General features: G+C 57.9%; 1 protein-coding gene across 1 annotated transcript in view; it reads right to left on the bottom strand.

The window, feature by feature from the left end:
* Window positions 1-13866, bottom strand: part of UNC13D (unc-13 homolog D (C. elegans)) — a 17013-nt gene extending 3147 nt beyond the window's left edge. The window contains exons 1-25 of the mRNA XM_006886203.1: window positions 13734-13866; window positions 12976-13011; window positions 12657-12764; window positions 12525-12584; window positions 12378-12444; window positions 11997-12177; window positions 11562-11606; window positions 11356-11424; window positions 10805-10874; window positions 10545-10649; window positions 10352-10444; window positions 10175-10278; window positions 7834-7951; window positions 7622-7746; window positions 7409-7499; window positions 7274-7330; window positions 7097-7194; window positions 6962-7013; window positions 6754-6884; window positions 6516-6636; window positions 4968-5111; window positions 4736-4834; window positions 4420-4626; window positions 4214-4282; window positions 1342-1421 (exon numbers count right to left, since the gene is read on the bottom strand). Coding sequence (XP_006886265.1) covers window positions 1342-1421; window positions 4214-4282; window positions 4420-4626; window positions 4736-4834; window positions 4968-5111; window positions 6516-6636; window positions 6754-6884; window positions 6962-7013; window positions 7097-7194; window positions 7274-7330; window positions 7409-7499; window positions 7622-7746; window positions 7834-7951; window positions 10175-10278; window positions 10352-10444; window positions 10545-10649; window positions 10805-10874; window positions 11356-11424; window positions 11562-11606; window positions 11997-12177; window positions 12378-12444; window positions 12525-12584; window positions 12657-12764; window positions 12976-13011; window positions 13734-13850 — 2447 coding nt within the window. The 5' untranslated portion in view covers window positions 13851-13866. The remainder of the gene's footprint in view (window positions 1-1341; window positions 1422-4213; window positions 4283-4419; window positions 4627-4735; window positions 4835-4967; window positions 5112-6515; window positions 6637-6753; window positions 6885-6961; window positions 7014-7096; window positions 7195-7273; window positions 7331-7408; window positions 7500-7621; window positions 7747-7833; window positions 7952-10174; window positions 10279-10351; window positions 10445-10544; window positions 10650-10804; window positions 10875-11355; window positions 11425-11561; window positions 11607-11996; window positions 12178-12377; window positions 12445-12524; window positions 12585-12656; window positions 12765-12975; window positions 13012-13733) is intronic.
* Window positions 13867-14253: the final 387 nt, after the last annotated feature.

The following is a 14253-nucleotide window of genomic DNA, read 5'->3' as shown; positions in this document are numbered from 1 at the left end:
AGGGAGGGAGGGAGGGAGGGAGAGATGAAGGGATGGAGGGGGAGATGAAGGCAGGGAGGGAGGGAGGGAGAGATGAAGGGAGGGAGAGAGGGATGGTGGGGTGGAGGGAGGGAGGGATGACAGATGGACAGAGGGATGGATGGATGGAGGGAAGAATGGATGAATGGACAGACAGAGGGATGGATGAGGAACAGGAGACCAGGGAGAGGCAGATTAGCTTTTGCGAAAGGTCTCAGGGGACACAAGCCCACTCGTGGCTCTTCTCTTCCGCTTCCCCAGCCCCTCCCTCTACCTCGCCTGCTTTACAGGAGGAATGGTGTCCTGGGACAGACAAGAGGATGCAGGGTTGTCCCCTCCAATATGCCTCTCAAGCCAAGCAAAGAATCCTTCTCAAAGGGCCAGGACCTGGTCCCCCACAAGATGGAATCACAGTATGCAATGAGGGTGGCAAAAATGGGCAAAAGATTTCATGCATCTACTACCTCAGGGAAAGACTAACAGAGCGGCCAAGACAGTCCTGAAACCTCCCCGGAATGTAACGTGACCAGGGTCAAGTCCAGCAGCTGAGCACCACAACTCAACTGTGTAATTAACATGGGGCTTCCTTTTGCATCTACTGAGCGCCACCTCTGCATCAGGACTCCCCAGTGGTGCCGTCAACAGGCTCAAGCTGATAAAGGACAGGCTGGAGGCTGTGTCCACTCAGAAGGGGCCTCAGATGAAAGGCCTGGCAACCTACTCCTGAAAAATCAGCCATCCACACCTTTGTTCTGTGACAGACAGTGCTGCCAGGAGCTGGAATCAAGTCAACCGGAAATGGCAACTTTGTTGTTTTCTGCACCAAAGTTCCAGTCTCAGAGAGTATTATGTACTTGTTTATGTGAAAAGAACTGAATGAATAACATAAAAACAAGGACTAAGTAACTAACGATAGGCTGTGTCTGCACCTCAAGTAGATGAGATTTCAAGGGGAGAGGCTGGGAGGCATCAATCGTCACCACCTCCGCCACTGTGGTGGCCCGGGCCCACATGCATGCACACCCTGTTCTCAGCTCCTGACAGAGCACACTGAATCTACTCAAGGCAAGGAGGAAACAAGGACAGGAGCCAAGCAACCTTGGCGTCTCTGCTCACTACCACGTCGTGTCCTGGGTCTCCCACTTCGGATTATTGGAGGGCAGAGAATCAGGGAGGCTGGAGTTGTGACATGGGATTGGCTAGTGAGGGAGGTAGTGAGCTCCCTGACTCTGGGAGCAAACAACTGACTGAAGTCTAGCTGAAAGTCTCCCGAGATTCCTCCCTGAGGGCGGTGGGGTGGCCCCGGGCGGAGAAGCTGCGCACCTGTTGAAGTTCTCCTGCACCAAGTTGGTGTTCATGTAACAGAGCTCCACCTCCAGGAACTTCATCAGGGGTACAATGGCCTGGGAGGGGCACGGAGTGTGTCAGGTCTGGTCCTGAGTCAGTTCCCACCCGCTCCTCTGCCCAGGTCACGCAGGTCTCACCCCCACCCCCACCCCCGAGCCCCAGGAAGCGGGGTCCAAGTCACACGCGTGCAGCGTCCTAATCAACTCCAAGGCTTCCTCGCTGCTGTCCCTCCCCCTCGCTCAGCGGGCTCCTGCCGTCCTGGCCGCCTCATCAATCCTTCAGCCAGCCAGCAAAGTCCTGCTCAGGGTCTCCGCCCATTCTGTTCCCCCTGCCTCTGCCTGAGACATTCTTCCTTCTAGAAACTAACCCAGCTCCCTCCTGTGCCTTCTGTCTTCTCTCATCTGTCACCCTGAATAAGGCTCATCTGGCCACACTCTAAAAATACAACCTTCTGGTGCTGTCTTCTCCTTCTCCTCAGGGCTCCATCACCTAACACAACATTTAAACTATTTGGGGAATATTAGTGGTACTCTAGGGAGCACTGGTGGCCTGGCTGTAAGAAGCCGCACAGCAATCTCAAATGAATGAGGAGAAAGATGGGCGATCTCCTCCCGTGCGATTCAGCTGCCTCTGAAGAGGGTTAGCTACGGGCCAATTCCGACTTGATGCTAACAAAAGCAGCACCAATGGTCCTGTAGGGAGGTCTGGCGTCCTGTGGTAAGGAGCGGCACTGTCAACCCACCAACTGCTCCACAGCAAAAAGACAGGCACTCTGCCAGGAGACTTACTGCCTCTGAAAACCTGCCGGAGGGTCAGCTATGTCTTCTGACTCGGTGTACAACAACAACAGTGGTAACGTGGGTAGGGCATTCGACTGCTAACCCAAAGGTTGGCCGTTTGAACCCACCAGATGCTCTGTGGGGGACAGAGGAGGTAGACTGCTTCTGTAAAGACTTAGAGCCTCGGAAAAACCCTGCAGGGCACTTCTGTCCTACTGGTCACTGAGCCAGACTTGATGTGGTGGTGGTGGTTGTTGTTGTTATGTGCCGTGGAGTCGCCTGCGACTCATAGCGACCCTATGTACAACAGCCCTAAACTCCGCTCTGTCCTGTGCCAATCACACTGTCTCTGACACTCCCATCCCAATTATCCCAGTCACTGAATCATGTGGTGGTAGTGGGATAGAATCATGTGGTGGTAGTGGGATACAAATACATGTGCTCACCTTTTTTTTCACTTTTTTTTTAAATTTATTTTTTTATTATTTTGTGTGCGTGTACCGTCAAATCAGAACTGACTGGTACAGGAGGAGATTGCTCCTCCTTCTCCAGCAGAGCATCTGGTGGATTCGAACCGTGTACCTCTGGGATTGCAGTGCAGCTTCTTGCCACTTGGCCACCAGAGCTCCCCATTTTTTACTTTTTAAAATTTTTTTAAATTATTTTTTTTGTGTGTGTACCATCAAATTGGATTTGACTAGTACAGGAGGAGATTGTCCCTCCTCCAGCAGAGCATCTGGTGGATTCGAACCATGTACCTCTGGGATTGCAGTACAGCTTCTTGTCACCAGGCCACCAGAGCTCCCCATGTGCTCACCTTTTATTCCAGCTCCAGACTGCAGAGTCAGGAGCCTTGGCATGCAGTGTGGTTGAGCACTAGACTAATCAAAAGGCTGGAGGTTCAAACCTAGAAGCACACCCCCCCCCCCACCGCAGAAGAAGACCTGGAGTTCTGATTCTATGAATCACCCCATGCCCAATACCCAGTACCACCAAGTAGATTCTAACTCTGGGGGCCCTGGACTGGGTTTCCTGGGTTTCCAAGGCCGTAAGTCCTCGAGAGATTTCCCATCTCTCTTCTGTAAGAAGTGCTGGATTTGAACCTTTTAGTGAGCAGTGTAACACTACGCGCTGTGCCACAGAGCTCCTTTTGAAGCCCTGTAGGGCCCTCCACTTAGCACTCTAGGCTCACCAGGACCAAGAATCTATGGGGCAGGAATAGGCGTACGGGCATGAGGACTTCAGCTTCAGGGAGCCAGGGACCTGGTCAGTTCTCCACTGATCCATCCTGAGTGAGTGAGCAATGCCTGGCTTCAAGTGGGTGCTTAAAATCAATGACTGAAGGGAGCTCTGGTGGCCTAATGGCAAGAAGCTGCACTGCAATCCCAGAGGTTTGTGGTTAGAATCCACCAGATGCTCTGCTGGAGAAGGAGAGGCAATGCCCTCCTGTACCAGTCAGATCTGATTTGACAGTACACAGACAAAATAATAATAGTTTTTTTAAAAAAAATTAATGTTTGAGGGAGCTCTGGTGGCCTAGTGGCAAGAAACTGTACTGCAATCCCAGAGGTGCGCAGTTCGAATCCACCAGATGCTTTGCTGGAGAAGGAGGGACAATCTCCTCCTGTACTAGTCAGATCTGATTTGATGGTACACACACAAAATAATAAAATCAAAATAAAATAGAATGAAAAAGAATTAATGGTTTGTGGATGAATGTCCAGTTGAAGGTGTATGTCATTATCCTTATCGACACATGAGGAGATTGAAGCTAGCTGGCTCGTTTATTCAGGGCACCGATGCTCAGGGCAGCTGTGCAAGGTGCAACCTGCACCTGGTCTGTCTGTCTGTCTGTCTGTCTACACATCCCCAGGCTCCCACTCGAGCCCAGCCAACTGGCCTCACCACCAATGTGGCGAGCCTGACGCCCCTCTCAGTGTCCAAGGAGGAAACTGAGGCCCATGGAGTATGCCTAGCCCAAGTCTGGAGGTTAATTTGTGATGCCCTCAGCCCACTCTGAACCCCCTCACAATTCCAGACCCCACAGAGAACAGGGAGGGGGCACTCACGTCCTCAGGCAGGATGGACTCCCGGACACTCAGAAGCTTCTGGATGTGCTTGGCAATGCCCACCTCCAGCTGGGGACACACGATGGCAGGAGTAGGTTAGGGGGTGAGTGGGGATCCAGGGAGTTGTGCTGGGACCTGGTTTGGAGTCAAGAAGAGGCGGGCATGGGAGCGCCTGGGGCTGTCCCAGGCTGCAGTGGGACGCGTACCTGCTCTGCCAGGGTGCGGACACCAGTGCGAATCTCATGGCCCAGTCCCGCCAGGGCGCCCTGGAGCTGGGCGTGCAGCGTGTGTTGCAGCTGTCCCTGCTCCAGCACAGCCCCGACCCGCCGCTCCAGCGCCTCCCACGCCAGCTGGGTGGGCAGCCTGCCGATGACCAGTCGCAGCTGCTCCATGTCATTCACCACGACACACAGCTGGGGACAGGCACGGCACAAGGGTCCAGGTGTCCCGAGCCACGCCAGGGCTGGCAGGCCGCGCCCCCACCCTGGCCAGCCCCGGGGCCCAGCCAGCGTTGGTTCCTACCATGTTGGCTGCCTGACCCTGGTCCTTCTGGCCTGCAGAAAGCTCCCGGGCCCGGGCCTTGATGAGGCTGCAGTACACCAGGGCCAGCCGACAGGTGTCCTGGGCCAGGGAGAGAGAAGAAGGGACAGATCCCTGGATGGTGAGTCTGGGGGCGGGGCTGTGTGCTCACAGGGTGGGAGGTAGTGAGGTTGACCTGAGGGAGGTGGCAAAGGCGTTACTGAAGACGCTGTACCTCTACGAACTTGACGGTGATCATGAAGGCCTCCTCTGGGTCAGGCCAGTCCAGCTGCTGGGCTGTTTGGCTGATCTGGGCGAAGCAGGTGGACAGATCCACGGCTGAGGTGCTATGCTTGGTCAGTTCTCCCAGCGGCACCAACTGGAGCACAGGAGGCATGGAAAGGCAAGCTCAGGGCCCTGCCGAGCCCACCCTGTCCTGGCCTCCTTCACTGCTTCTATGACCGCCAAGAGCTGGACAGAGAGCGACTGTCTGTAAAATGAACCTCCAAGAGTATCAAGAAGCAGAGATTTGCAGATTGGTCTCAAGAGCTTGCAAAGGTACTCAGGACCATAGTCTCAGGGGATGGAGGGGACATCAGGGTCCCACGGCGTGACACAGTCCACAGTGCTCCACATCCTCCTACTAGAATAGGAAAAGCTTGTGAGAGGTCACTTCACGTGCAGCTAGTGGGTCTCACCCTGTTTGGAGCAAGGAGCAGTGAAGACAATCGGACTATTGGAAGAAGAGATGCCTTTGAGCCGTTGCCTTTGAAGTGCTAAGGAAGAGTACTGATTATCTCGTGGACTGCCAAAAAAATAGACTTAAATCTTGGACAAAGTGTGGCCAGGATGCTCCTTGGGAGGCAAGGAGGGTGAAGCTTTGTCTCATATTTTGGGCATGTTTTTGGGAGGGGCTGGTCCTTGGAGAAGGATGTCATGCTTGGAAAGGTAGAGGGTCAGGGGAAGAGAGGAAGAACCTTAACGAGATAGAATGACTGTAACAATGGGCTCCAGTATATCAGACATGATGAGGATGGCACAGGAGTAGAGCAAGGTTCCGATCCATTGTTCATGGGTTTCTATGCATTGTGGTCAGCTCAACAGTCAGGCCTAGGGACTAGGTGGTATGGTCTCCATGACTCTGGTAAGACCAGAAAATGATCAGCAAAAAGAAGGGGCTTGCTGGCTGGACAAAGATTCTGCACCACAGAGACTACGGCCCTTAACCACCCTTCCACGCTGGGACGCCTGTGGCTCAACCTTCAGCCAAACACACAGGCGGATGAGCTGCGTCCTAACCGGCAGGAAAGTGGTCCTTAGAGCAGCCATGTGTGACCTCAGAGGGACAACATCTGCCTGGGAAGAAAGGTCAGAGGCACCAAGGAACAGGAAAGAAGGATGGACGGAAAGGGACACACAGGGAGGAAGTGAGGGGAGTGTCGCTACACCGTGGGGCACTGTGATCAAGGTCACTGGACAGAGTCCATGAGTTGTTGAGTGGAAAACTGTTTCCCTGCAAAGCTTCACTGACATAAAATAGGAAAAGAAAAAAGCGTTCTCATAGCTTGGTTCTGGCATCCAGACCCCGATTCCCTAATGTGCCCAAAGGGTGAGAGCAGAGCCCCAAGCCAGAGACACCTGCAGACCTTGACCAGCCTCCCTTCCTGTCCAGCTTCCCCAGGCCTAGCCCCGCCTCCCTTCCCTTATCCCGCCCTCCCTCAACTTAACCACGCCCGCACATACTTAGCCACGCCCCCATCCCAGCCCCCAGCACCACCCCCACCTCGTCCATCTGCACTGCTCGCTGCACGCGCGCCAGGGCCACGCTGTAGGTCTTCTGCAGCCAGGACGGGATGGCCGGCTGGAACCAGCGATGGAAGCCGTCCAGGGCTAGGACCCCGTCCCTGGGGACACGCGGGCTCAGCCTGGACAAGCCATAAGCCTGGGGACCACCCCTCTCTCCTCCCTCACCCACCGGCCCTCGCCCCCTGGCTCTCGCCCCCACCCCGGCCCGCGCTCACCTCTCTGCAGGGCTGGGACTCAGCCGGCAGAACTCCTTGAGGCTGACATAGATCTGGAACAGACTTTCCCCCATCTCCGGGGACACCAGCTCGCCCACAGTCGCCGTGTGATCCTGCACCCGCTTGGCCACCTGAGTGGGGAGAGTGGGTGAGCCACCCCCACAGGGAGCCGGGCGAGGAGGGCCTGGCCGGAATCGCGGGGACTCACCAGCCACTGCAGCTCCAGGAAGGCCAGGGGGAAGAGGTCGATCTTGAGGGCGCTGCAGGGAAGGCAGGGTGTCACCCAGGGCTGCCCCCCCACTCCTTCGGGTCCCACAACCTGAACCATGCCCCCCCAACTCACTTGTGGAAGATCTTGTTCCATGTGCGCTGGCACTGGTGCAGGTCACCCGTGACGTCCTGTACCAGGCTCAGCAGAGCCTTGCCCGCCTCCAGCAGGCCCTGGGAGGCAGAGGCGCTGAGCAGGGCAGCCTGCAGGTAAACGCACCCCTCCAGCCTGCCCACCTGCCCCAGCCCTCACCTGCACCATGGGCTGGTGGTGCTGCTGTTTCAGGTGGAACCACTCCACTGTGCCACTCTGCAGGCAAAGAGGCAGTGAGCAGGGGAGACTGCAGACCCATCCCGCGCCCCACCTGTCCCCAGGTGGGCACCATACCCGCAGGGCCTCTGTCACCAGCTGGGGCAGTGGGGGGCTGTCAGGACACAGTTCCCCAAAAGCCTTCATCTTGCACATCTGCACCAGGACTCTGTGGAAACAGACCGTGTCCAAAACGCCCACCACTCACGCCCACCTGGAAGGTTCATCCGCTCACAGGTTTCATCCTCAGGCCAACCCCACAGAGAGACTGAGGACGGGGGAGCCAGTCACCTGAGGAGGGACTGCAGCCGAGCTGGGGAATCGGCCACGGAGAGAGGAAAGACGGAGCGAAACCTCCGGATGAGTGAGAGGCCGTAGGTGAGCAGGCAGCTGAACGATGTGGCCAGCTCCTCCAGCTGCAGGCAGAGGGGTCCCCGCTTGAGTCCGGGGCTGCTGTGGGGGCTCAGACTGCCTCTGCCCTCCCCTCCCCCTCGCAGGCCCACCTGTTCTTCCTTGAGCCGGCCCTGGATCCACTGGTACTCAATGCTGGTTATGGGGTGCAGGAGGCAGCTGCTGGGGAACTCCAGGCTCTGGTAGAGACGACTGTAGGCCAACCACTGCCTGCGGCAGATCAGAGGCCCTCAGTAGGGCCCAGTGGACGCCCCCTTTCCACCACTTCCCCAGGCTCACGTGAGGGTGGTAGCACCTTCATAGCCAAGCCCTCTCTCAGACCCCCCTGAGTCAGTAGCGGTGGCAAACTCGAGGCTGAGGTGACCTGTAGGGTTTTTGGGTGCTGGGTATTTTTTTGTTTGTTTGTTTTTTCTTTCTGTTCTCATAAGGTGCTCTCCAAAAATATAAATGATCTTCAATTTCTTAAATTAAGATTTAATTTCTTTTAATTCAGGATGGGTTTAGGATGTCTGCTACCTTAAAAATTCAGGATTACTGCTTCTCAGAATCGAACAACCCTGGTGAAACAGTGGTTAAAGAATGTGTCTACTAATCAAAAGGTCAGTGGTTCGAACCCACCAGCCGTTCCGAGGGAGAACGATGAGGTCATCTGCTCCTATGAAGACTCAAAACTCACACTGTCACCAAGTCAGTTCTGACTCAGCGTGACCTGCAGCTGTGTGTCTCCGAGGCCGTAAGGGACTGCGGGAGCCTGTCCATCTCCTGACTGTGGACTTGCTGTTGCTGGATTCAGGCTGCAGGGACATAGCCTGCGGGGCTTTGGGACCACGCCCCACGACTACAGCTTTATAAAACGTAAAGGCAGCTCTGCACTGTCCCACGGGGTCACGAGGAGTCAGAATTGATTTGGTGGCAAAATAATATTTGGAGATTGGAACCTTCCCACACACATTAGTCATCTGGAAGTTCCCCCAGTCATGCAGGGGAGACCCAGATGTCAGCTGAGCTGAGACTGGAGGTTTGAGTGGGAGAGTGGAGTTAGGATGGGCCAACAGAGCGGTCCAGGGATGGGCACCGTCTCCATCAGGACACAGCTGCCACCCATACTCCCTGCTTGGGCAAACCAGGCCCCTTCAGGAGCAGGGTCATCTTCAGACCGACCTGGACGTCCGTCCTCATCTTCTATCCAAGAGCCACACACATTGCCCCCAGCCCTGAAGTGTCTTTCTCCACTGATCTCTTCCCATCTCTCACTCAAACCCCAGTCTCTGTCCAGGTCTGAGGCAACCCCGGGCTCCTGCTGCCCCTGCCCAGTGCTCTGAGTGCCCTCTTTGCATGTCTTCCTGGCACCCTTCGTGCAAATATCTGTGAAAGCCTGTGATCCTCCTGGGCCTCCCCAGGACGTGACAGGCCCTCAGCAGAGGTGAGTTCACGTCAGTGACTCAGAGGCTGTGGCATCAGGGAATGGGGGCCAGGCTCTGGGCAGGGTAGTGATCTCCTGTCCAGAAGGAGCTGGCCGGTGATGCCTGGGAGTGAGTGACCCACGACAGACAGGGGCAGGAGCAGGCTGAAGCATGGCTCTGAGATTCCAGTGCCAGTGCTGTGTGGACGTACGGTGGCCTGGACCTGCACATGAGACCCCCTGGTTTAAAATCTGGTGAAGCGTTCCTAAGAACCCACTGCCATTGATGGAGCTGGCTGCAGCACGTGGCGACCCGCCAGGTTCCTGCGCCTGTAAATTGCAGGGGGAGCCCATCTCTCTCCTGAGGGGCACCTGGTTGACTCTCACTGCCCACCTTCCCTTAGCAGCCTGATACACGCTCCCCGATGGCACCAAGCCAAAGTACTTTCATTTGCTTCACATGCACGTGACAGCTGGACAATGAGTAAGGAAGACCGAAGCACTGATGCCTTCAATTTTCGGCCTTGGCAAAGAGCAGTGAACGTTCTCTGGATTGCCAAGAAACCTGACCAAGTCTGTCTCAGAAGAAGTTATGGTGGGCACAGTCCTCTGCAGAGGGATAGCGAGACCTGGTCTCATGCTTTAGGCATGTTTCAAGAGGGGCCCTTCCCTGGAGAAAGGCGCCGTGCTCTGAAAAAAGCAGAGGGTCAGCAAAGGCAAGAAAAGCCCTTCAGGAGATAGACTGACACATGGGCTCCAGCCTCGCCTCGGGTGACATAGTGAATAGAATGATGGGTTTAAGCCCAATGAGGGTGTCGCAGGTTTACCTGCTCCACACAGGGCCACCGTGAGTCACACTTGATGGGACGACCCCCTAACAGCAATGACTCATCCCTGCGCCCAGCAGGCTTTGGAGACCCTAGTCTCTGGGCTCCAGCTGGTCGTGGTTGGACCAGAGGGAGAGCGGGGAGAGGGAGAGGGTAGCCGCAGTGCACACGCCCGCCCGGGTCTGTACAGGCCTTTGCACTCACGCCATAGACTGGTGGAAGTCGGACAGGTCTTTCTGGGTGGCGTGGAGAAAGAGGATGGTGGCAGCCTGTGGGCTCAGTGACCCATCCCAGGAGGTGCTCCCTGCCTGAGGGCGACAGGTGGAGGGCATCAGACCCCACAGAAGGCCCTGGCCCTGCCCAGCCCAGAAAGGGCACTACCTGGTGCCGCGTGACCTCGTGGGATACCAGCTGCTGCAGAAGGTGAAGGTGCACCGTGTAGCTGGGCTGGGAGCGGCTGGCCCGAGTGGCCCTCTGCAAAGGGCAGGTACACTGTGAGCAGAGAGAACTTCTCCCTGGGTACAGCCTGCGCTCCCCGATCTAGCCAGGGCCCTTGGTCCAGCTGCTGACCCACCCGCTTATGGATGAATTGGAACTGCAGATGGCACTGGCCGCGGTCTGGGTAGGTCTCTGTGCAGGGCTCCAAAGGGAACCATTGGTCCTCACGGCTGCGCAGGTCCTGGGGACATGGGTGGGCCAGACAGGCAGGAGGGTCACACCCAGGAGTCGAGGGTGGGGACAGTGACAGGAGGCTTAGCCCAGGCTTCCCTGTTGGAGCAGGGGTCTTCAGAACCCTTAACCTGACCCATGGACCCCTCTCCAAGCTCAGCTCACCTGCAGCCTCAGAACCAAGTTGCCCAGAAAGTCGTCCTGGCCTTTGTCCTTCCGCACTTCCTTAAGGATCCTGTTTGGGGAAAGACTCCAGGCTAGACACCCACAGAGCCTGCAGCCCTGACCCCGTGCAGACGGAGCCCTGATCCTGTTCCCGATCATGTGCAGAGGGTGCAGGTCCTGTGCATACAGAGCCCTGACCTTGTGCAGAAGGTGTGGACCCTGGGCATACAGAGGCCCTTGACCCTGTGCATAGCGCCCTGACCCTGTGCACTGTGCATAGAGCCCTGACCCTGTGCAGACAGAGTCCTGATCCTGTGCAGACAGAGCCCTGACCCTGTGCAGACGGAACCCTGACCCTGTGCAGAAGGTGTGGACCCTGTGCAGACAGAGCCCTGACCCTGTGAAGACAGAGCCCTGACCCTGTGCAGAGGGAGCAGACCCTGACCATGCAGAGCCCATGACCCCATGCAGAGGGAGCAGACCCTGTGCAGAAGCAGCTGAGGGACCCATGCAGGTCTATAAGCTCCCTCCTGGAGGTCCAAGGTGCTCACCTGCGTAGCCCATGCAGGTCTGTCAGCTCCCCTAGCTTCTGTCTGACAGACTCCACTGTGTCCAGGTCCCTAGGGGGCAGCATCATGAGAGGGAGGCAGAGAGAACATCCTCTGAACCCATGGAATCTCCCAGAAGGAGGTCCTGCCACCCTTGTCCTCACTGTGCCTTCTCCTCCCCACCCCTGGGGTGGGAAATGTCCACTCACCACATGTCCAGATGGAAGCTGGCACTGGCTATGTCCTTAAATTCTCTGCAGGGAGAACGGGACACCATGAGGGCCTTGGAGGGGAAGCTCCTGACCAGACCACACACTCCCCTCAGACCAGAACCTGTTCCCCAAAGCTGCTTCCATCCCCACTATTACCTACTTTGAAATCTTAGCCTCTGCTGATAAGGTCCCCTTCCCTATGGCTGTGTCCTCCTGGCCTTTAAGCTGAGGTTTCAGGCCCTGACCTCCCTGCACAGGCAGTGTTTATGCCTTTGGCCTGTCCTGTCTAGTCTTGTCTATCCACTGGGCCTGGAGCACAGGGTCCGTCTCTAGTCTTGGCCCAGTACCTAGCCCCTCCCCCAAGCCAGGAAGATGCATCCCATCCCCCTCTGAGAGATCCCACTCTGAGAAAAGCCCCAAGCAGAAACGTACAGGATAAAGGTCTCGTCCCAGACAGGGTTGAGCGTCTGTGGAATGACCTGGGTGCGGTGGGTCTGCTCCTCGGGAAGCATGTCCCTGACAACGGCCTTCTGCCGCCGCCTGGCCCCAGGGCTGCCCGTGGACACGCCCACTCCTTGCTCGATGCCCAGCAGGCAGTAGGGGTCACTGAACCCTGTGAAGGAGGGGAGGTTGAGGCAGCCAAGGCTCAAGAGGAGGGTTCCTCAAGGCCCCCACCTCTCAGTGATATGTCTTCTGATGGGGAGTGGGGGGGTCTCAGGTCTCCCTTGGACCCTGAGTCCCAGGATGGGGAAAGAGAGGTAGGTTCCCCAGGCTGGTGGGGAGATGGGTGGAAGGCGTCCCGCCCCTACTCACCACTGACATCCTTGCCCAGAATACCCTTGGCCTGCTTCACCGTGGCCTTCAGAAAGAACATTGGTTTCTAGAAGGACAGGGGGACCTTGAGTACTGACCTGGGCCTCCGGATGCCTCCCCAGACCCCATGGTCCTCACCCCAGTCACCTCAAGCTGCCGGACCTGCTGCAGCATCTGCGCGTGCTCTTCCGGCTCCAAGTGGAAAGCCTGGTGGGGAGGCGGGGGCTGTGGGTGCCTGTGGGCGCTGGGGTGTCAGAGAGGGTTTGGGGGGCGGCTCACCTCCTGCAGGTAACGCAGTAGCTCAGAGGCCTCGGACACGTGGTTGGGCTCGGGCTGGCCCAGCCGGTGCAGGACCGTGTAGAGGGCTTCCTCGTAGAGCAGGGCCCGCTGCAGGCAGGGTGACTCAGGACCCTCGGCCTCCACCTGGGGCCTGGCCACCAGCTCCAACCCCAGAGCAGGAAAGAGGGACCCCCAGCCCCTAAGTCCCTACCCGCCCTGAGCTGCAGCTTTGAGCCTCAGCCAGCAGTTGAAGGATATATTCAGGGGATGTGGGGCCGCACCTCAGCAATTTCTCACCCCCCAACACGCTGCCTCTTACCTCCTCAGGGGAGAAGTGGTGGGATGGAGGCTCAACCTGGGGACAAGATGAAAGCTGGTGTCCAGGGAGGCTGGGCCCCCACCCCACTGGCAGGAACTCCTGAGAGTTGGGGCTCAGGGCAGCAGGGGCCCCAGCACCCTGGCTCAACCCCTCAAGGCCCCGCACCTGTTCCCCCAGCAGCCCTTCTGGGGGTCTGTCCCATGGTGCGGGCTCCTCGTCCCCTGGCCTGTCATAGCTGGGGTCCATGGGTGTCAGCTGCTGGGCCTGTCTCTGTACCCACGCCCCCACCCTCCTTCCTTCTGCAGAGGAAACGGGCTGCTTATCGGGGCTGCTCCTCGCCCCACACCGGAAGTGAGGGCCAGTGGCGGAGGTGGGAGATTGGGGGAGCTGTCAGGCAGGCCTGGGGGTGCTCGTGCAGCCCACCCCCTAACAGGAGCACCCTGCTCACGAAGCCAGCACTTCTGGACATGGAGGTGCCAGGATGAGGGGACCAGCCCGCCAGAGGAAGTGGGACAGCTGGGTGCAGGCCCTAATCTGAGGCCAGAGCACATAGAGGACACGTGGCCTATGCTGCTTCACTGGCCCAAAAGGTCTGCCCAGGGCGGGGGCAAGTGGAGGGGGGTCAGGACGCCTGGGGCTGGGTCCTCATCCTCAGCCCCCGCCTGTGGGAGGTGGGGCCAGGCAACAGTTCTGCACCCCAAGACCGCAGGGCCCCACCCAGTTTGCTGTGGTACCACAACGGGTGAGGTCACTCCTACCTCCTGAACCGTCCGGGGCAGGGGATCCTGCACATCTCGGGCCTTTCGACGTCTTATCTTGATGGCTTGGCGCAAGAGGGGAGGACGCCGCTGGGGGTGGGAGAGGGGCGTCGCCATGGCTGCTGTCTGTGCCCTTCCCCTGTGCTGCCAAGCCACAGGATTATGCAAAGGGCCCCTGGGCTGCCACCTAGGCCAGGCAGGGAGGCGGGCAGGCGGAGCAGGGCGGGGCAGGGTGGAGAGGGCAGGGCTCCCACTGCTGATGGCCTGGTCCCCTGTGCCTGCCTCCTGGGAGAGATCTGGCCAGGATTGTCCAGGCCTGGAGAGGAAGGTGGACCTTGGGGCGGAGCTGGCCCACCTCCTCCCACAGAGGTCAGGGCAGAGTCCAGTACTCCCACCAGGGGGCGCCAGGAGCTGTTGGGTAGCTCCCCCCATACTCCCAGGAGTTGGTGGGCAGCCCCCCCCACACACACACCAGGAGCTGGTGGGCAGCCCCCCCACACCCCCCCAGGAGCTTGGTGGG

Source organism: Elephantulus edwardii, unplaced genomic scaffold, assembly GCF_000299155.1.
Source record: "Elephantulus edwardii isolate Elephantulus edwardi_28Jun2011 unplaced genomic scaffold, EleEdw1.0 scaffold00048, whole genome shotgun sequence".
NCBI classification, from domain to species: domain Eukaryota; kingdom Metazoa; phylum Chordata; class Mammalia; order Macroscelidea; family Macroscelididae; genus Elephantulus; species Elephantulus edwardii.
Note: the sequence above shows the minus strand (reverse complement) of the source record. Positions and strands in the feature narration are given on the sequence as shown.